General features: G+C 32.3%; 1 protein-coding gene across 1 annotated transcript; it reads right to left on the reverse strand.

Annotated features, from left to right (window-relative positions):
* Positions 1–149: 149 nt before the first annotated feature.
* LOC133327762 (3-hydroxy-3-methylglutaryl-coenzyme A reductase) lies at positions 150–17,085 on the reverse strand. The gene is made up of 6 exons (XM_061536300.1): positions 16,708–17,085; positions 7,743–7,830; positions 7,099–7,674; positions 2,976–4,375; positions 309–678; positions 150–236 (listed from the first exon to the last, which is right to left on the reverse strand). Exons 1-6 carry the CDS (start codon positions 17,069–17,071, stop codon positions 161–163), a joined length of 2,874 nt encoding a protein of 957 aa, XP_061392284.1. The 5' UTR covers positions 17,072–17,085; the 3' UTR covers positions 150–160.
* Between the last annotated feature and the right edge of the window lie 5,040 nt (positions 17,086–22,125).

Raw genomic sequence — 22,125 nt, forward strand, 5'->3', positions numbered from 1 at the left:
TTGTCGTTTCTTTTTATTTTGACCTCTTTTTGTTCAAGAGTGGAAAACAAAAATCTTGGTTTTGGAATGAAAAAAAAGAAACCGAAAAAAACATCAGGAGGTAGTATAAATAGCATTCTGTTTTAAACTCCTTAGATTTTATTATTATAATTAACAAATTTTAGCTTATTTTACTACAACTGGATACTGTAACGTTTAAGGGATTTGTGGCTTTACCGCTTACAGCTATTGAGGATCTATAATAAACGTGAAAATAAATACAAATTAATTTCTATCAAAAGTTTTCACTTTCATTTTTTTGTTCTTACCTATTATGTCTCATATGACTTTTGACTAGATCACTATTGACCAAAGCGGCCATAAGACTTAATTCACCGGCCATTACGGTGGCACAAACAATTTGTGCCAATTTCTTGGCATTTTCACCGGGCTGGGCATTATTTGCACCGCGTACACCCAACATTTCTAAACAGGCACTTTGTCCAGGCAAACCAGTACCACCGCCAACAGTACCCACCTCCAGTGAGGGCATTGTACATGTCATATACAAATCATCACCATTTTCACCGCAACATTCCATGCCCGTCGAACAATTGCTCGAGGTAACATTTTGTGCTGGATCTTGTCCGGTTGCCAAGAAGACAGCTGTTACCATATTGGCGGCATGGGCGTTATTACCTGTAAAAAAACGAAAAATAAATAAATAAAAATTAATAGGAAATGAATATAAAAATTAAAAATATTTTTTTTAAAGTGTTTTTAAAAATTGCACAATGTCACTACAAAACCTAATTTTTTGGCCTGGGTGTCAATGGAAAAAATATTCGAAATAAAATTTCAATATAAGTCTCAGACCTAAAAAGTCTGTGTTTGTGGTAAAAAATCGGCATAAAAATTGTAGAAAATTTCGTGTATAAATAAAAATCGTTTATTGAGAGATATTTTCATACTCTTAAGAGTTGGAGTCCAAATCACCCATAATACTTCATTTTAAGAAGTTGGTCTCAATAGTAATTATTTTCTATACCAAATTTTAACATTCATTTCAGAATAAAGGAAATCTGTAGATATAGTACAAATCAATTAAATTTTTATAAAAAAATTATGTATATAAACAAAATGTTAATTATTAATATTTTTTGAGGACATTTTATATGAATCTGTATTGGTGGTCCAATCATTCATAATACTTCATTTTAGAGGGATGGTCCCAATGGTGAACATTTTCTATACCAAATTTCAACATCAGTTTCATAACAAATTAAATCTGTAGATATAACAGAAATCCATGAAATGTATATAACAAATGTGGCATATAAATAAACACATTATTTGGGAATTTTTGGGGACATTTGTATATGAGTCTAAAATGGAGGCCGAAATTATCCACAATACCTAATTTTAGAGACATAGTCTCAAAGGTAAACATTTTCTATACCAAATTTCAACATCAGTTTCAGAATAAATTAAATCTGTAGATGTAACAGAAATCCATGAAATGTCGATAACAAATTTGGAATATAAACAAAATATTAATTAGTAATATTTTTGAGTTCATTTTATATGAGTCTGAATTGGAGGTCATAATGACTCATACTTCTTCATTTTAGGAAGATGATCTTAACGGTGAACTTTTTCTATATCAAATTTCAGTATCAGTTTCAAAACAAAGGAAATCTATAATATAAATCCATAAAATTTATAATTCGATATATAAATTAGATATATATATATATATATATATATTAATTAATTTTCGCGGAAATTTACATGAGGAGGCCAAATTCATCCACAATACTTCATTTTTGGAAAATGGTGAACATTTGCTACACCAAATTACAACTTCAGTTTCGGAGTAAATGATAAAAAATTGGGATAAATAAAAAAATAAAATTTTTTGGGACATTTTTTTATTAGTCTGATGAATTGGAGGTCAAAATCACACATAATACTTCATTTTAGGAAGATGATCTTAACGGCGAACTTTTTCTATATAACATTTCAATATCAGTTTCAGAATAAACGAAATCTGTAGATAGAATAAAAATAAATCAAATTTATAAAACCAATTCGATATATAAACAAAAAAATAATTTTTGGGGACCTTTTCATGAGTCTGAATTGCAGAGGCCATAATCACCCATAATACTTCATTTTAAGAAGATGGACTCAATGGTGAACATTTTCTATACCAAATTCCAACGTCAGTTTCAGAATAAAATTTGTATATATAATAGAAACCAATTAAATTTAAATAACAAATTCCGTATATAATAAAAGAAAAAATTTACAAATTCTAGGGTCAATTTTTATATGAGTTTGAAATGGAGGTCAAAATCACCCATAATACTTAATTTTAGGGGGCACGTGCCAATGACGAAAATGTTCTAAATCACTATAGATTTCTGAAGAAAAGAAAACTGTAACATAACATATACAATTGTAATAAACCCATCTATTTCGGTCTGCACAGAATAGTATAATTATTTGGTCAATATAGATAGTGTTTTGAATTAATAATAAAAACCTCAAAAAAACACTATTTTTGGGAGCTGAACCCAAAGGAGAACATATTCTAGACCAAATTTCACTATATGTCTCCGAACATATGAAATGTGTAGGTACTTTTCGGAAATGTAGTCATATTCGGTCGAACCCTTCATTGTAGAGTGTTGGTGACAATGATGAAATTTTTCTACATCAAATTTTACTATAGGTCATAGAATAAAATAAATCTGTATATATAATACATGACATCAAAAAACCTATGATTTAATTGATTAACAAAATTTGTCTACATTTTCGAAAATGTACTGAGATTTTGTACAACACTTTATTTTAGCGAGTTAGGTGTCATTGGTGAACTTTTTCTAAACCAATGCTTACTGAAGGTCGCTGTACGAAATACTTATTTATTGTTGTTTAGGATTCCCAAGAAAAAAAATATATATATATAATTTACAGTTTTAACTCACCTCCAATACTGCCAGCCATAGCACTACCACCCATATTCTTCAATTTATTACATTCAACCAATGTTTTGGCATCAGTTTTTAAGACACTACGCAATGTGGCCGCTGGGATAATACATTCCGCCACAACTCGTTTTCCTCTACCCTTGATCCAATTAATGGCGGCCGGTTTCTTATCACAACAGAAGTTACCACTTAAGGAAATAATTTGCATATCGGGGAATTCACGTTTAATACATTTCAATGCCATTTCAGCACCCTTCGAAACCATATTCATGCCCATAGCATCACCGGTGAGGGCGACAAAACGTATATACAGCTGGGGACCATCCATGGCAATGTGACACTCCTTGAGACGACCAAAACGTGACGTGGAATCAAATTCCGCTTTAATACGTTGATAATTTTGTTCATCGGATATCCAACGTTTGGCTTCGGCAGCCCGAGTAACACTTGCGAAGCGAACACAGGGGGCACGAGTCATGCCCACATCTTCGACATACGAGGTGACACCGCGTACCGATAAAGCTTTACAACCACGATTTGTGGAGGCCACCAGAGCACCTTCTGTCGTGGCCATGGGTACAAAATATTTGGCCCCATCTAAGAGCAGGGGACCGGCATAACCTACGGGTATGGGTACATAACCTAAGACATTTTCACAGCAGGCGTTCATAACACGTTTGTAATCAAAGTGTTTATATGGAAGACATTCAAGGCGTTCGGCAGACAGATTGGCACGGCCACTAATAATTTGACGACGTATTTTAACACCCCGTTCGGGATCATCAATAATTGTTTCGATTTTGTGCAAAGGACAATATTGACCACCAGCATTGACAATGTTAATGATTTCTTCATCGGTTAAATTGGCTGCTCCAGACATACCATCTTCGCTGGAATTTAAAATTTCCAGACATTCTTCGAGAGAACGTGGTGAACGCATTTTTGACAACTGATTGCATTCGCTCAATGGTAACAACATTGCACCAGCACCATCACTTGTATCGATCAAACTTAAATTATATTCCGTTTGTGTAGAGGCATTTGCTGTGTTCTGTTCTTCAATGGTAAATAGGGGAATGCGTGGTCGGGATGTTGGTACAATTGTTGTTGTTGAATTGTTTTTATTTGTTGTGGTTTCATCCCGACACACCACCAAAGCATTGCTGGCGCTGTGATTATTTTCTGCCTTCTCAAGTGTTGCCACGTCTGATGTGCTATTTGTTGCGGGTGCTTCAAGTAGTTGCGGCTGAGTCTGGGACGATTTGGCAGCAATTGTAACAGTCGATTGGCGTATTTGATCATGCAAATCTTCACGATTTTCGAAAAATATAAATTTAATTACCAAAGCTATGAGTAGTATAAGTATCACAATTTGATCGGCACTCATAGTCAGCCATCTGTAAATAGAAATAGAAAGAAAGAAAGAAGAAGAACACAATTAGAAATGCATTTGGAAAAAATGTGTTTTCTTTTTTTTGGTAACACAAATTAATGTAATTTATTTTTGGAAAATGAAAATGGAAATTGGTGCAATACCAAATATAGTTTAATGTGATTTTTTTAATTGGCGGCTTTTAATTAAAAAATAATATTTTCTAATGTTTATTAAAGTAATATTACAATATGGATATGATGGAATAATTTTTTATATCCTTCATTTTTGTTAGTTATTAGAAATTTTTGAATGATTCAATTCAAGATTAGGCGATAAACTGCCACGACGCTAACAAATTTTCCAAGTTTATAAAGTTTACAAAATGTTATCAAACAATCGGATCGGAAATGTTGCATATTTCAATAATTACTCATAATTAAATATACCTCTTGATTAAATCGGATATTACGTTAACAAAATTTCTTTGCATAATTAATTAGTAGTAAGTAATTAGTACATTTGTTAAGTGTAGATGTAGCTACAGAAGGGACGAGTGGTACTATTGCTATTATTCAGCCATACTTAATTCTCGGAAGTTGGTTTCATACGAGTGTAAATTGCAGGTCAAAATCACCCATAATACTTCATTTTACGTAAATGTTCTCAATGGTAAACATTTTCTATATCAAATTTTAATATAGGTTTTAGAATAAAATAAATTTCTAGCTATAATAGAAATCAAAAAAAATATATATATATATATATAACTAAATTGATATACACAAAAATAAAATTTGTGAATTTTGGGGACATTTTATATGAATATGAATTTGAGGACAATACTTCATGTTACGAAAACGGTGTAAATGGTAAATGTTTTCTATATCATAGGTTTCAAAATAAAAAAAAAACTTTAGCTATAACCGAATTCAATGAAATTTTATAACCAATATAAACAAAAAATATAATTTATGTATTTAGGGAGACATTTTCCTGCGAGTCTGATGTTGAGGTCAATATTTCATTTTACGAAGATGGTCTCAATGAAAAATATTTTCTATACCAAATTTTAACATAGGTTTCAGAATAAAAGAAATTTGTAGCTATAATAGAAATCAATAATATTTAGAGACATCAATGAATATTTAGAGACATCAATGAATATTTAGAGACATTTTCATACGTGTCTGAATTGGAGGTTAAAATCATTTATAATACTAAAATAGAATATAATACTTAGTGGTAAACGTGTTCTATACAAAATGTTATCATCGATTTCAGAATATAAGAAGTCGGTATCCATAATAGAAATCAATGAAATTTAATTTTTTTTCATAACAGTCTAAATTGGAGATCCAAATGACCTATAATAATTTTAGGGGGATATTGTCAATGGCGAAAAAATCCTACACCAAATTTTACTCTAGGTCATCGAAGACAAAAAACTTGTATATATAACATATATTATTTAAATGCGGATAAGTATAGAGGAAATATAATTTTTTGGTTAATTTTAAAAATGTTTTAAATAAATAATAAAAACTTAATTTTTGGGAGGTGGAGTCAAAGGAGAACATATTGTAGACTAAATTTCACTATAGGTCCCCGAACATATGAAATCTGTATGTATAATATATAACCATAAAATAGCGGTTACGAATGTGCATATATGCACAAAACATTTTACTTTTGAAATTTAGGAGACATTTTCATAAGAGTTTGAGTTAGCGGTTAAAATCACCGATAATACTCAATTATAGAGGGGTGATACCAATGACAAAAATATTCTATACTAAATTTCACTATAGGTCATTGAAGGAAAGAAAATTGTAAATGTAACATATATAATGGAAATACGTCTAATAATTTGGGTCAGTATAAAACAAAAACATTTATTTGGTAAATATCGATTGGGTTCTGAATTAATAATATAAACCTTTAGAAAACTTATTTTCTGGGAGGTGGACCCAAAGGAGAACATATTGTAGACCAAATTTCACTATATGCCCCGAATATATGAAATCTGTAGTTATAATATATAACCTTAAAATTGCGATTACGAATTTACGATTACTTTTGAATTTGAAGAGACATTTTCCTAAGAGTCTGAGTTGGTGGTCAAAATCACCGATAATAATTAAATTTAGGGGAATGATGCCAATGACGAAAATATTCTAAACCAAATATCACTGTAAAGCTAACGTATACAATTGAAATCAGTATAAAATAATACATTTATTCGATTGTGTTCTGAATTAATAATAAATCTGTTGGTTCGTAATATTTGAACTACACTGTATTTTGTATTTGTTGTTAAAAAGTAAATTCCATATTATTTAATAATTTCAAAATAACAAAATAAATAGTAAGTAGATCGAACGTTCATTAATAAAAAATAATACTTAACCATTTTGATCCCATTAATAAATTAGGTTAGGTAGGCGATTGTTGTCAATTACAACTTTAAGTGCCAGCCAATTATTGGCATGTGTTGTAAGATTACTAGTAAAGCTATTATTCGACTAATAATGAAAATGAAATGTGTGAAAATTATAATTACAATAATGCAATCGATTGAAAGCAAAACAGTTATGAAATGGGCCGATTATATATTGTGTGTTTTTTAACCTCTTATTAGAAACTCGTTTTAATATATCGTCTATACTAAATATGCAAATCTTAGCTTTATCCCTGATTTTAAAACCACACTTTTAAAATTTAACTTATTTTTTTTGCAATACTTACTTAATTATTAAATCACTCAATTCTCCCGATTCGGTGCGATTATTGTTGACATTCATGTTGAGTTGAGGTGTTAAAGTTTTATCGACACTATCATATTCACCATTCGAGAAGACCATACGACTATAGATGTGGACAATCATAAGTCCAGTGGTCATAATAATTTTCACACGTTGCACAACGGGATTTGCCTTCTGTTCTTCTTCATTCAGGGCTTTCAATAGAATCGAATCACGTGCTCTTGCCCTTACCATCGACATATCCATACCGCTACGAGATAAATCTAATATCAGCGACAGACATGCTGGATAGAATGTCATAAACACAACATAATTGACAATGACGGACATAACGGCAAATGTACACAGCACTTCAAGTCGCTGTACACCGGATAGAGTACCAACACCTATCACCAAGGTTTCAACAATTGTATCGAGAGATATTGCTGGACCCAATAGTTCCAGACCACGTGCTATATTATGTGTTACTTCAGCTTGATTGGTACCAGCCAGAGCTAGTTGTGCCAAAGTACCCGAATTTGAGAGATCAATCAAGAGTAATAGGAAAAATAATGCATCTCTGTAAGGAAGAGAGGAGAAACGGTTGAAATATATCGGAAATATTATATTTTCTATATAATTACTTACTTTAAGTCTGTAATGTCACTGCCTAGGAACTTGATTATTGTCGTGGTAAATATAAAACTGGAGAAGACGGTAAATAGACCGGCAATACCTGAAAAGAATATATTTAAAAATTAATGTTATATTTAAAAAAATATATATATATATAAGTAACAGATATATATATATATATATATATATTTGGAAAACATTGGATAATAATTCGGAGGTATTGTATAACTTCTTAGTCAATTATTTGTTTGTAGACAATAACGTTCAATTAAACTTATTTGTTAAATAAATTTAAGGGATAACTGTCATATCAACAGATTTCTATTGCTAGGTGATTTACCGACTTCTCTTCCAAAGTGACTTATAGTGAAATTTGATCAGGAATAACTTTTCCATTAGGACAAACCTTCTAAAAGAAGAAATAAAGGTTCATATTGGCAATCTTTGAAAATAATCCAAATACTATGGATATTATTTTTGATTGTTTTTCTAACCTAACTTTTGTATAGATTTTTGAGGGACAATAAGTGTAATTATCGACTTCATCTGTTCGGAGACCTATAGTGAAATTTAATGAGGAATATATTTTCCATTGGTATAAATCCCATAAAATGAAGTGTTATGGGAGATTTTGGCCTTACAATAAAATGCTTTGGAAAAACAGCTGAAAAGTCAAATTAACTATATCCAATTTTATACCCGTTTTGTTATAGACATTTAAGGGGTAAATTGTATTCCTACCGACTTCTGTTCCAAAGTGACCTATAGTGAAATTTGATGAGGAATTCATTTTGCTTTAACACAAAAGCTCTAAAACGAGAAACAGAGCTCCATATTGACAATCGTTTGAAAATAACCCCAAGAATAAGGAATGTTTTTTTTAGGTATTAACCTAAATTTTCAAATAGATTTTAGATGGATATATATTGTCGGGGGACCTATAGTGAAATTTGATGAGGAGTATATTCTCCATTGGTATAAATCCCCTAAAATGAAGTGTTGTGTGGGGTTTTGCCCTTACCATAGAATGTTTTGGAAAAACAGCTTACAAGTCAAATTATCTAGTTTTATACCCATTTTATTATAGACTTTTAAGAGATAAATTGTTCGGAGACCTATAGTGAAATTTGATGAGGAATATATTTCCCATTAACACCAGCTCTCTAAAATGAGGTGTTATGGGCGATTTTGCCCTTAGAACGAAATACTTCGGGAAAATACCCTAATCGAATATGGTCTATACATCTTGCCCTATTTTAAGCATGTGTCTTATGACATCATTGATGCGATCAATGTAATATCTTAAATTTAAATTAAGAAATCATTAAAAGTTTTGAAATAAATCCCCCTCAACAGTTTTATGTTTATCATACATATTCATATATTCATTTCACATAAGCGTGTATCTTCTAATAATTTAGGCTCGTTTTTGATATTAGTAATATATTCCCCTTATGTGGAAATTGAATTTTTTATATGCTATAAAATTGTGACACAATGTGAATTAATTTTAAATAATCTCTCGCCGCAGCATCTAACCATCATTTTGTATATGGATTAGTTTGGCTTATATTACACCAGGTGATGGCGATATACACACCACGAGCGTTTAATGATGGCAGATAATCTGCAGATACAGACAAGATACCGTCTATGATGATAATAACATTGGCTTTAAGTACACACTTGCTGCTGCAGGTTGCCTTTGTACGGTATGTATGTTTGTATGTATGAATGAAAATCATGCCTTCCGGATTAATAGCACCGTCTAAAATGGTTAATCACCTTGACATCATTTGTCATCGGATATTATGACATATATGTGAGCGAAAATGAGTTTCATTTTGATGAAGGTTTTCGGTTTTTGCAATGCAGTTTAACTTTAAAATTATATTAAGTATTCAAGGTTTGAAGCAGGTCTAAGGTATTTTCAAGTACCTGCTACATTAGTGTTTTTAAGATTTTTTTGCTTTTTTTTATGATAATGATGAAGTGAAATCTATAGGAGCAGGGTTATGAAGACGAGGGAACTTTTGCAAGGTGACAGGCCACTCTGTCAAATGTGTAGGGAAACAAATTCCTTTATTATTAAGACTCCTCTCTGTAATAAACTGATTAAAAAAAAAAGAACTCTAAGTTATAGTTACCGATTTCTGTTGCACGGTGACCTATAGTGAAATTTGATGAGCAACTTTTTCCCATTACAACAAACCCTCTAAAATGAGAATGAGGGGGTTAGATCTACTCAAATTCGCAATCGAACGAAAAATAACCAAAAATAATGTTTTGTTTTTAATCTCATTTTTTCAATAGACTTTTTAGGGATTTACATTACATGTATCGATTTCCTCAGGCTGGAGACCCATAGTGAAATTTGATGTGGAATAAATTTTCCATTTAACCCAAACCTCTAAAAAGATGTTTTCCGTGAGATATTGGCCACAGAATAAAATGTGTATCGAATTCAGTCACAATGTTAACTAAATAAGGTATAGTTTTAATACCCATCTTGTTAGGAATATATATAGTATGTATACAGGTTCCCTATGTTCTGATTGTAAAATTTAATGAGAAATTCACATTTATGGGATATTTTTGTCAATTAATACCACTTTTTTAAAATTAAGTTTTATGGAAGATTTCAGTACATTATCAAATGCCTATTTAAAACACCGTAAATATCAACTAAGCTATATCCAGTTTTTATACAGATTATGTTATCGACATTTTTAAGGTTTAATTTTATAGTTACCGATTTCTTCTTTTCGAAGACCGACAGTTATATTTGATAAGGAATATATTTTCCATTGACTCCAAACCCCTAATATGAACTGTTATGGGCTATTTTGGCCCAAAACCAAAAACCCATTGTTAGAAGAATTTTCGGAATAAATTGTACACCTACCGATTTCTGTTGCAAGGTGACCTTTAGTCAAATTTAAAGACGAAAAGATTCGTCCTTGATACTAACCCTCTAAATTTGGTTAAATATTCAGAAGCCTTTGCCAATAACTTAAAAAAAACTCCAAAACTTCTAAAATTTCATTTTAAGGATATATTTTGCAGCTACCGATTTCTTTTGAATGGAAACCTATAGTGAAATTTGATGAGGAATAAATTTTCCAGTAGAACTAGTAGCCTAAAATGAAGTGTTATGGGAGATTTCAGTCCATTATCAACTATCTATTAATAACATTCTAAATATCAATTAAGCTATATCCAGTTTTTATACCGATTATGTTATGGAACATTTTAAGGGTTAATTTTATAGTTGCCGATTTCTTTTCTTCGAGACCTATATTGGAATTTGATAAGGAATATATTTTTCATTAACACCAACCCTATAATATGAACTGTTATGGACCCAAAACCAAGAAGCTATTGAAGACACGCATTAAGCTATACCCTGTTTTTTATAATCATTTTGTTAGGGGAATTTTCGGAATAATTTGTACACCTACCGATTTATGTTGCAAGGTGGTCTATAGTGAAATTTAATGACGAATAGATTCTCCTTTGATGCTAACCCTCTAAAATAAGGTACAATGCGAAATTTGATTAAAAATTCAGAAGCCCTAAAAACTCCATGTCCTCTAAAATTAAATTTAATGGGAGGGGTACATTTTAAGGATATATTTTGCAGCTACCGATTTCTCTTTGATGGAGGCCTATAGTGAAATTTAATGAGGAATTAATTTTCCATTAGAAATAGTTGCCTAAAATGAAGTGTTATGAGAGATTTCAGTTCACTATCAAATAAAAAATGTGAAAACATCCTAAACACCAAATGAATTATTTCCAGCTTTTCATACCAATTTGTTAGGGGAATTTTGGGTATAAATTTTATATCTACCAATTTCTTTTGCATTATGACCTTTTGTGAAATTTGATGAGGAATTTAATCTCCATTGACACTTCTTCTCTAAAATTAAGTATAATTTGAGATTTGGGCAGAAATTCAAAAGCCTTTGCAATAACCCTAAAAACTATTTTGATTAGTTTGTTTGAGTTCAAAACTCTGTATATTCTATATCTACCGATTTCTTATGGTCAATTACCTGTAGTAAAATTTCTCGTAGAATTAGTTCTACATTGCCATAATCTTTCTAAAATGAAACCTTGGGGCAGAAATTGACTCTATATTCAAAAATACGTATTAACACACGTATAGGAAATATCGAGAAAGTCAAGTCAATTTCCGTCACGTCCTATATATTTTTTCCCTTATCAATTCAATATTGCAATTAAGCTCAATCGACTTTGTACCTTTAATATTTGTAGAAAAAAAAAACAAATAAAATATTGTTATTCATAAATTTAATAAACAAAATTAAGGTCTATGACAAAAATTGACTCCATTTCGAAAAGAAAACAAAATGAAGCCACGAGCCCGAAAAATCGAGAAAATTTGGGCATTGACGTTCGATGGAATTCCTTTTCATTTACGTTCTATATATTTCCCGAATAATTCCAAGCTTAATCGACTTTCTACCTTTAATATTTGTAAGAAAAAAAAAAACAAGAACATACTCGTATTTTTCTATGTTAAATAAACAAAATGCATAAAAAAGTGAATAACAACAACAAGAATAATAATAATAAAAAATATATATAAGCGGGCTTAGACCTTCATTGTTATTAATTTTACCATCATATTTATGGGCATGATGGCAAATGTAAATTTTTTGCACAAGTTGCTGTTGTTGTTGGTGGTTAAAATGCAATGCAATTTAATTACACAAGTGGCACTCATAATTGAGTAAACATTAATTCAATATTAGCTCTAATATTTCAGAAAAACAAAATGGTCGTTGCACATGATTGATTTCGACGTAATGTTGCCACGAGCAATTTTTTTCAGGGTGATGGGGGCATATCGACCTTATTTTTTTGGGGCGATATAATGTAAATAAACAAGGCAATAGGAATACGTACACGTCACAAAAGATGTTGACAATAGACCATTTTTTTCTTTTGAAAAAAAAAACAATTTCCAGAATTATTCTTAATAATAATTTATTTTATTTTAAAAAGTTTAAAGGTTGAAATATCCCGTTCATAGTATTTCGTGTATAGGGTATGTCAACACAATAGAAACTAGGTGAACCTAGGTCAAACAGTTCCTGTCTGCTTTTCTCTGTATACCAACAATATTAACACAAAGGAAATTCAAATGAAAAAGAAAAACAATTTACAAAACAAATGAAAAAACTAAAGATGGGAGAATAAGAAGAAATAAGAAAGAAATAATAATAATAATAGGTCGGTATAAGATAAACCTGGTATACCCTTTATTCCATATTTAAAGAGGATTTATTTCACAGACTAAACATCTGGTAGAGGTATTTCAAATTCAGTTTCTGATGTATGAAAGTTTGAATTTTATTATGATATGTAAGGCATAATATACAAAAATAGGATACTTTCCAGTGATCAAAATTAAGTTAAAATATTGCATACTTTTAGGCGCCAAAAAATTAAACTGGCATTATAAACCAATAACAGGAAAAAGATGGGATATTTCAGAGATATTTGTTAGGCTAATCACTTCCCTCTGTTCAGAGATCCATAGTGAAATTTAATAAGGAATATAATTTTCATTGACACCAACCCTCTATAATTAATAATTATGGTAGATTTTGGCCCTCAACCAAAAACCTCTTTGAAACCTTCTAAAAAATCAATTAAACAATATTGAAAATATTATTATGAACATACCGGTTATAGCTACCGATTTCTATTGCAAGGTGACCTATACTGAAATTTAATTTGGAATTGGAAATTACAAAATCTCTCTAAAATGAAGATTTGAGCGGCATTTTGAACATAATTTACAAACGAAATAAATAAATAAACAAAATATTTTTTTTGTTTTTAACGCGATTTTCAATACAGATTTTAGGCATATACGTATTGTGTATACCGATTAAAGCTGTTTAGAGACCTATAGTGAGATTTAATGAGGAATATATTTCCATTGTCTCCATCCTTTTAAAATGAGAATTTGTGGGAGATTTTGGCCCTCAATCGAAAACCTATTGAAAATGCCCTAATAATCAACTAAACTATATAAAGTTTATATATTTACATTGTTGTGGACTTTTTTAGGAATAACCGTTATAGCTACCGATTTCTGTAGCTGTTCGAGGATATTATACTTTTTCAGTGGTCTAAATTAATTTGAATGATTGCATACTTTTAGGCGCCGAAAAATCTAAAATGGTATTATAAAACAATAACAGGAAAAAGAAGAGATATTTTAAAGATATATGTTATGCGCCAATCCCTTCCCTTCGTTCAGAGACCCCTAGTGAAATTTAATGAGGAATATATTTTTCATTGACACCAATCATCTAAAATGAGTAAATCAGGGAAATGTTGGCCCACAATCAAAATCCCATTGAAAACACTATAAAAATCAGTTAAAGAATACTCAGTATATTCTTATGGAGATTTTAAGAATTACGGTTATAGCTACCGATTTCTTTTGCAAGGTGACTTATGATGAAATTTAATTAGGAATAATTTGTTCATTGACACAATCCCTCTAAAATGAAGATTTGAGCGAAATTTTTAATCTAATTTACAAACGAACGAAATAAATAAATATTGTTTTTGGTTTTAATGCGATTTTCAATACGGATTTTAGAAAGATATGTATGGTGTAAACCGATTAAATTTGTTTAGAGACCTATAGTGAAATTTAATGAGGAATACATTTTCCATTGACTCCATCCTTCTAAAATGAGAAATTGTGGGAGATATTGACCCTTAATCAAAAACCTATTTAAAATCCCCTAAAAATCAACGAAACTATATCCCGTTTAATATACCCATTTTACAAGGAAAATTTTACGAATAACGGTTATAGCTACCGAAATCTTTTACTTGGAGGCCAACACTGAAAATTAATGAGAAATATATTTTCCATTGACATCAATCTTCTAAAATGAGTAGATATGGGAGATTTTTGGCTCTCAACCAAAAACCTATTGACAGCACACTAAAAATCAACTAAACTATATTTATTTTGGTATAACAACTTTCTAATGGACTTTTCAGGAATAACGTTCATAGCCACCGATTTCTCTTGCCGAGGAAAACATTTTCCATTGACACTACCCCGTCTTAAGTGAGGTATTGAGTGACATTTTTAAGCAAATATAGAATCGTACAAAAATTATACTTTTAGAGATAGTTTTAAAAGATTGCATACATTTGGGCGCCATAACATGACACAATTCAGTGTAGGGTATCGTATATATATTTATATAGAAAACAATAAGTATGATATGATGTCAAATAAAAACAACAACAATAACAAAATAACAATATGCTGACAATGTTAGAGACCACAGAGTTCAGTCAGATGTTTTCCTTCTCTCTCTAAGTAACAAAGAACAAAAATGGGGACAACATTTATAACACGACTTGGAAAAGCAATTAAAAAACAATGACCCAGTATGGTATGGCGGCCGTCATTGGAATGAAAATGTAAAGTTTATATAGAAAAAAAAAAACAAAGAATTAAAATAGAAGACAAGTAGAGGCAATAATGACGCATGAAAGATGTAATTAAAATCGAATGTTTGCTTTACAGGTTTATTTAAAATGTCTTTTATCTTTCTTATAAAGTCCTTGGATAGGAAAATGGATCTGCTAAAGATAGAAGACCTCTATAGAGGCCTTCTAGATAAAATTAGACTTTCATGAGGTCTGCTATAGATAGAAGATCTCTTATAGAGGCATCATACAGATAGAGGTATTATAAAGGTATTTTAAATATAGAACAATACTTATAGAGGTCTTCTAGAATAGGGAGACCCCTTTTAGAGGTTTTTAACCGATAGGAGAACCTTTATAAAGGTATTCTAGTCATTGGAGAACACGTATAGAGGTTTTGCAGAAATAGAAGAAGAACCCTTATAAAGATCTTCAAGAGGTAGGGGACACTTAAGGAAGCCTTCTAGAGATATCGGTAGGAAACATTTATAAAGGTCTTCTAGATATATGAGAACACGGAGAGAGGTCTTCTAGAGAAAAAGATCACCTTTATAGAGGAGTTCTGAAGATAAAAGAAGACTTATAGAGGTTTTCTACTGATAGGAGAACCTTTATAGAGGATTTTTAGAGATAAGGGAAACCTTATAGAGGCCTTCTAGAGATATAGGAGAACACTTAGAGATAGGGGAATATTTATAAAGGTCTTATCGACTATTTTTTCCGATAGAAGATTATTTAATATGTCTTCCGTCTTCTTTATAGAGGCCCTGATATCTATATATAGACAGGAGAATCCCTATAGAGGCCTTCTATTGAAAAATTGAGTTTTAAAATGTGCTTTGTGCAGATATGAGAACTTATTCTTACGATAGAAATACACTTATAGAGGTATTCTAGAGTAAGGCGACCCCTTATTGAGGTTTTCAACAGATAGGAGAGCCTTTATAGAGGTATTCTCGACATAAGAAACGCTTATAAAGGTAGGAGAATCCTTACAGAGGTCTTCTAGAGATAGGAGAACTATTATAGAGGTCTTCTAGGGATAGGAGAAGCCTTATAGAGGTCTTAAAGAGGTATGGGGCCCCTTTAAAAGGCCTTCTCCAGATTGGATAACCCGTATAGAGATCTCCAATTGATATATATCACTACCAGAGATCTTCTGCGGATAAAATTCCCCTTGAATAGTTGTTCTATAGTCTTCTATTTTTAAATTCAATTTTGTTTAATTGATTTCTTATGTCTTAATCATACGAAAAACAAACATGTTTGAGGACAAACATGACATGCCTGGCAGTCAGGCACATCGTGTCACCTCCACACTCCCTGCCCACAACACTTTATATCTATAACTACAACAAAAACCTGACACTTTCATTTCATTCTAACTACTACCACAAATTTTGTATTTAATACAAATGGATACAGTTTTGAGGGTGTGTGTGTGTGCACAGCATCACATGTATGACCTACTTACCCAGTATATATTTGGAACCCAATTTGTGTAGACTGCAAAATTGATAATAACAATAGAGGACAGCGGCACAGCGTACAATTGTCATGACAATGACATCGGCCGCATTATATTCAGCCTCTAGGCCATCACAGGATTGTGTCCAACCGTGGCAGGGTGGTCGGTAACGGCCTGATGATGAGGAGCTGCTAGGTAAACCGCTCCCACTCCCGCCACCACCATCAGCTGTCGTCGCTGAGGCACCGGTAAAATATTGCTGTTTATCCACGGTCAGCATACAGGCGGTCACTGTTAGCAATGCTACAATGACCTCCCATGGATGGGAGGCACAAAATTCGCCATGGGCGCGAAATAAGCGTCCAATCATGATGTTGACAAATTGTTGATGGTTGCAAAAGAAGACGTTGGTCGTACGATGGCGAAAATTTTGTAAAATTTTGCTACAACTATTTTCGATACGTATAAATGTAATAGCAACAACAATAACGATTGTTGTAAATTTGTTGTTGTTGTTGGTGAATGGTGTTGATGATGATGATGTTGATGCTGTTCTTGTTGTTGGATGATCAACTTGAAATGTAAAATATCGGTTTTAAGCCGGATGCCGTGTTCAATACTAGTCGTCTTTGTCGGTAGCCTAGTAGCTTCTGATGCTGATGCAAGAAACAAGAGTTTCTTTGTTTTTAAGTTGTTGTATTTTTTGTTTTTTTTTGTAAAAAATTCGATTTTAAATCCGTTTGTTGATGTTCTTATTTCCACACTCTGTTTAATAATGGGAGCAAAATTGTATTTTATTTTTGTTGCTGTTTAACTAGCTGTCAATCAATTACATCCGTTGTTGCTGTTTGGTTTTATTGGCCACTGGTTATTGTTCCACTTCGGATGTTAGATGGCGCACTTGAAATGGCAAGTTCGTGAGTGCCACAAATGTTTTTGATAGTTTTGGGAAGTATTAATTTTTCTGTTTTATGTCACTTCACTTCAGTTCACAATTGCAGGTGTTATACCGTACCGCCGTTAGATGCCAACAAAAGGTAGCTAGGATTATATTTTGTTGTGTTTTTTTGTTCACGTTAATATTATTTGCTACGGATGTGGCTTCGTTGACTGTCGGACTGTTTGTGACAGCTTGATTTCCTTGTGTCACGTTTTGTTTTGTATTAAAAAAATGTTGTTGTATTTATTCGAATGTTATTGATCTGTAAATAAAAGAAATGAAAAACGAAATTGGGGGGTTTAATAAAAACAAATAATTTTGAATTGTTGTTAATTTTTGTTTTGAAAATAATAAACAACACATGTCAATTTATTTTAGATAGACAGAAAGTCTGTGAAAGTCCAGGTTAGTAATACGGCATTTCAAGAGGTCACAAATATTATTTTTTTTTCTTATATAGGTCATGTAGAGATAGAAGAAGCCTTGTAGAGAGGTATTATAGAAATAGGAGAACAATTGTAGAGGTCTTTTCCACTAAATTTATTCCTATAGATTTTTTCCAAAAGGCCATCTATTGGAAGAAGGCCCTTATAGAGGACTGAAGGCCGACAGAAGATTATTTAAGAGGTCTTTTATATTCCTTATAGAGGTCTTGGATAGGAAAATGGTATTTCAAGAGATATGCTATAGATAGAAAACCGCTATAGAAAAATTGTCTTTCCAGAGATCAACTAAAGATAGAAGATCTCTTATATAGGCCTTGCATAGATAGGAGAACTTTAATAGAGGTTTTCCTAAGATAGACTACTATTTATAGAGGTCTTCTAGAATAAGGAGACCCCTTGTAGAGGTTTCCAACATATAGTATGACCTTTATAGAGATCTTCTAGGCATAGGAGAACACTTATATGGGTATTCTAGAATAAGGAGACCCCTTATAGAGGTTCCCAACAGATAGTAGAACCATTATATATATCTTCTAGGCATAGGAGAACACTTATAGAGGTCTTCTAGAATAAGGAGACCCCTTATAGAGGTTTCCAACAAATAGTAGAACCTTTATAGATATCTTCTGGACAAGGAGAACACTTATAGAGGTGTTCCAGAGAAATTAGAATCCCTAAAAAGATCTTCTAGAGATATGAGAACTCTTATCGATGTCTTCTATAGATAGGAGAATATTTATAGATATGCTATAGATAAAAGACCTCTATAGAGGCCTTTTATAGAAAAATGGTCTTTGAAAAGATCTCTTATAGACACTTTGTATATATAGGATAGCTTTAATAGAGGTATTCTTTAGATAGAATAACACTTATAGAGATTTTCTAGAATAAGTAGACGTTCTATAGAGGTTCCCAAAATATAGTATAACCTATATGGAGATTTTCTAGCCATAGGAGAACACTTATATGGGTCTTCTTGAATAAGAAGACCCCTTATAGAGTTTCACAACAGATAGGAGAACCTTTATAGAGATCTTCTAGGCATAGGTGAACACTTTTAGAGATGTTCCAGAGAAATTAGAAACCCTAAAAATATCTTCTAGAGATATGAGATCCCTTATCGAAGTCTTTTATAGATAGGAGAATATTTGAATACTTTTTCACTAAATTTATTCCGACAGAAGATTATTTAGGAGGTCTTTTATCCTCCTTATAAAGGCCTTGGATAGGAAAATGGTATTACAAGAGATCTGCTATATATGTGGAAGGCCCCTATAGAGGCCTTCTATAGAAAAATGATATTTTAAGAGATCTGCTATATATAGAAGATCTCTTCTAGAGACCTTGTACAGATAGTAGAACTTTTATAGAGGTATTTTTAAGATATTATAACACTTATTGAGGCGTTCTGGAATATGGAGACCATTATAGAGGTTTTCAGCCGATAGGAGAACCATTATAGGCTTTGTATGCTACGTTGCTTGAAGGAGGTCAATGGAATTACTTTCTAGTGTTCAGGTGGAGTTTTTTTTTAAATTAAATTTCTAATTAAATTATTTGTAAGGGACCAACTCTTCGAGATATAACACGTTCCGCCATCATTTTCTAGATCAATACCATTCAACTTCGACCATAAAAAATAATTAGTATATAGAACCATTCTGGACGTCTTCTGAACGTCATCTCGACAGAGACAATTGTCCCGAACTTCTATTAATTCAGAGACAATGGACATTATCTCAGAGGAAATGGTCCTGACCAGCGGCTCTTATCTTTGAGACAATGCTCCTGACCAGCCTTCATTTCCAAGTAACACCTTTTCTTGGAAAATCCATAATAATTTCCCAGAGGTCTAATATATATATCAAGGTATCTATTGAGGTATTATATAGATAGAATTTTTTTCAATAAGCCTTTCAAATCTAAAAATCTGCGAAACAGTTTTCACCAATAATCTGCGTTTGCTATTTTTTTCCTGATTTTCTGCGATTTTCAAATTAAATTTTTAAAAACCTTTTTGGTATTCAATTTTATTTGTTTATTTGAAAATAATTTGTGTGTTTATATTGAAACTGTTTTTATTTATATTATAGAAAGCAGAAAAAAATATCATGACTCTACATCTGCTAAAGAGGTACTTCAATAAAACAATAAAAACCGAACGAACGAACAAAATAATCAAAACTCCCCTCATAATGAGCGAGCACTTATAGGAGTTAAGTGTGAAACATGAGGCCATCAAACATAAAAAAGGAAAGGAAGAAAGAAACAGAACGGGAATAATGGGCAACCCCATTAGAATTTTTGGCCACCACAATTCATGGACTCGTTTTCGAGCAATGAAAAAAACTGCAACCATAGGCAAGATCATTCATGTTGTTGTTGTTGCTTTCTTGCTGATGTTGGTGGGGTGGCAAATGATTTTTGTTCTCGTTTCGATTTTTTTTATTTACCCCAAACTTTGATTACTTTATGGCCTTTAAGTGGAGTGGCAGGCACTGGGGTTGAGGGGTGATGGAACTGGCGGAAAAGTAATTAATTTTGATTTTTTGGGGAAACTGTAAACTTTTTTCTTTATAAATAAATGAAAATTGTTTTTCGATTTAATTCTGAATGTATTTTGATTTTTGGCTACAATTGTATTTATCTGCATGACTACAGATTTTCATTTTGTATTTCTTCCCACTCTTTCCCGGTGGTTGCCAATATCTGATGTTTCCTGGTTTGTTTACAAATTACCATGTATATCGTTTTTCCACTCAATAAACAAACCTTTAAATTTTTGGTAAATAAAATCATTTTATGTATGGTGCACATACACACTTTACATACACACCTGTAGTTTATAGAGAAGGGGGTAATGAGCCCTTGAGGAAATTTCATAGATTACAAGTCAGTTTTCAGACTTAAGAAAATTATTCTGATTGGGCCTTACATAAGAGACCTTAGCTAGGAAAAAATTTACCAGACCGGACCTTATATAAAAGACAAGTGTTTCAAACGGCGCCTGTCTCATATGATCCTAACTGGCCCTTATCTAAGAAACAAAGGCCTTAGCTGAGAGAAAATTGTCCCGAGTGCGCCTTATCTCAAATATGATGGTTCAAACCCTGTTTTATCTTAAGAATATTATCTAAAAGACAATGGTTTTTAACACCGGCCCTAATCTCGAAGGCAGTGCTCTTGACCCTTCCTTATCTCAAGGATATTATTAAGGAATATATTCAAAGACCAAGGTCCTGACCATCGGCCCTTATCTCAGCTACAATGGTCCTCACCACAGGCCCTAATATCAGAGATAATGGTCCTGATCATAGGCCCTTACATCAGAGATAATGGTCCTGACGACATGTCTTTATCTCGGAGACAATAGTCCTTACCACAGGCCCTAATCTCAGGGATAATTGTCCTGACCACAGGCCCAACAATAGCTACAATGGTCCCAACCGGCCCTTACCTCAGAGACTATGGTCCTGACCGGCCCTTATCTCAGAGACAATTGTCCCGACTAGCCCTTATCTCAAAGATGGTGGTCCAAACCGGGCCTTATCTCAAAGACAATGTTCCTGATACGTCATTATCTAAGACCCTTACCTCAGAGACAATGGTTCTTATCGGCCCTTATCTCAGAAACAATGGTCCTGACCGATCCTTACATCAAAGGCAATGGTTCTGACCGACCCTTATCTCAACGAAGATGGATCAAACCGGGCTTTATCTCAAAGAACCGTCATTATCTCAGAGGCAGTTGTTCTGGTCGGAACGAAAACCTTCTTCTTAAATATTAAGAATGCCTTATTGATAACTTCTTTTGGGGTCTGCATAGAACTTCTACAAGGGCTATCAGTTGTTCTTCTAGAGATCATCTGTATGTATAGAAGGTATTGCAGAGGTCTTATAAACATAGAAGATCGTCTTCGGCAATTTTAGAATGTGCTATTGGGATATTCTATAGGGGTAAGACCTGATATATATTGTCTTGCGTATATAGACGGCCCTTCATAGATATTCCATACTCGTATATAGAAGGATGTCTTT

This window comes from Musca vetustissima, unplaced genomic scaffold (genome assembly GCF_032173495.1).
Source record: "Musca vetustissima isolate MV318-11 ecotype Yass unplaced genomic scaffold, APGP_CSIRO_Mvet_v1 utg299, whole genome shotgun sequence".
Taxonomy (NCBI): domain Eukaryota; kingdom Metazoa; phylum Arthropoda; class Insecta; order Diptera; family Muscidae; genus Musca; species Musca vetustissima.

Excerpts from the sequence above, each read along its gene's own strand:
- LOC133327762 (XM_061536300.1), bottom strand. The coding sequence starts at position 17,071 with ATGATTGGACGCTTATTTCGCGCCCATGGCGAATTTTGTGCCTCCCAT. Across the intron at positions 7,675-7,742 it reads AGTGACATTACAGACTTAAA|AGATGCATTATTTTTCCTAT; the intron begins GTAAGTAATTAT and ends TCTTCCTTACAG. Across the intron at positions 679-2,975 it reads TATGGCTGGCAGTATTGGAG|GTAATAACGCCCATGCCGCC; the intron begins GTGAGTTAAAAC and ends GTTTTTTTACAG.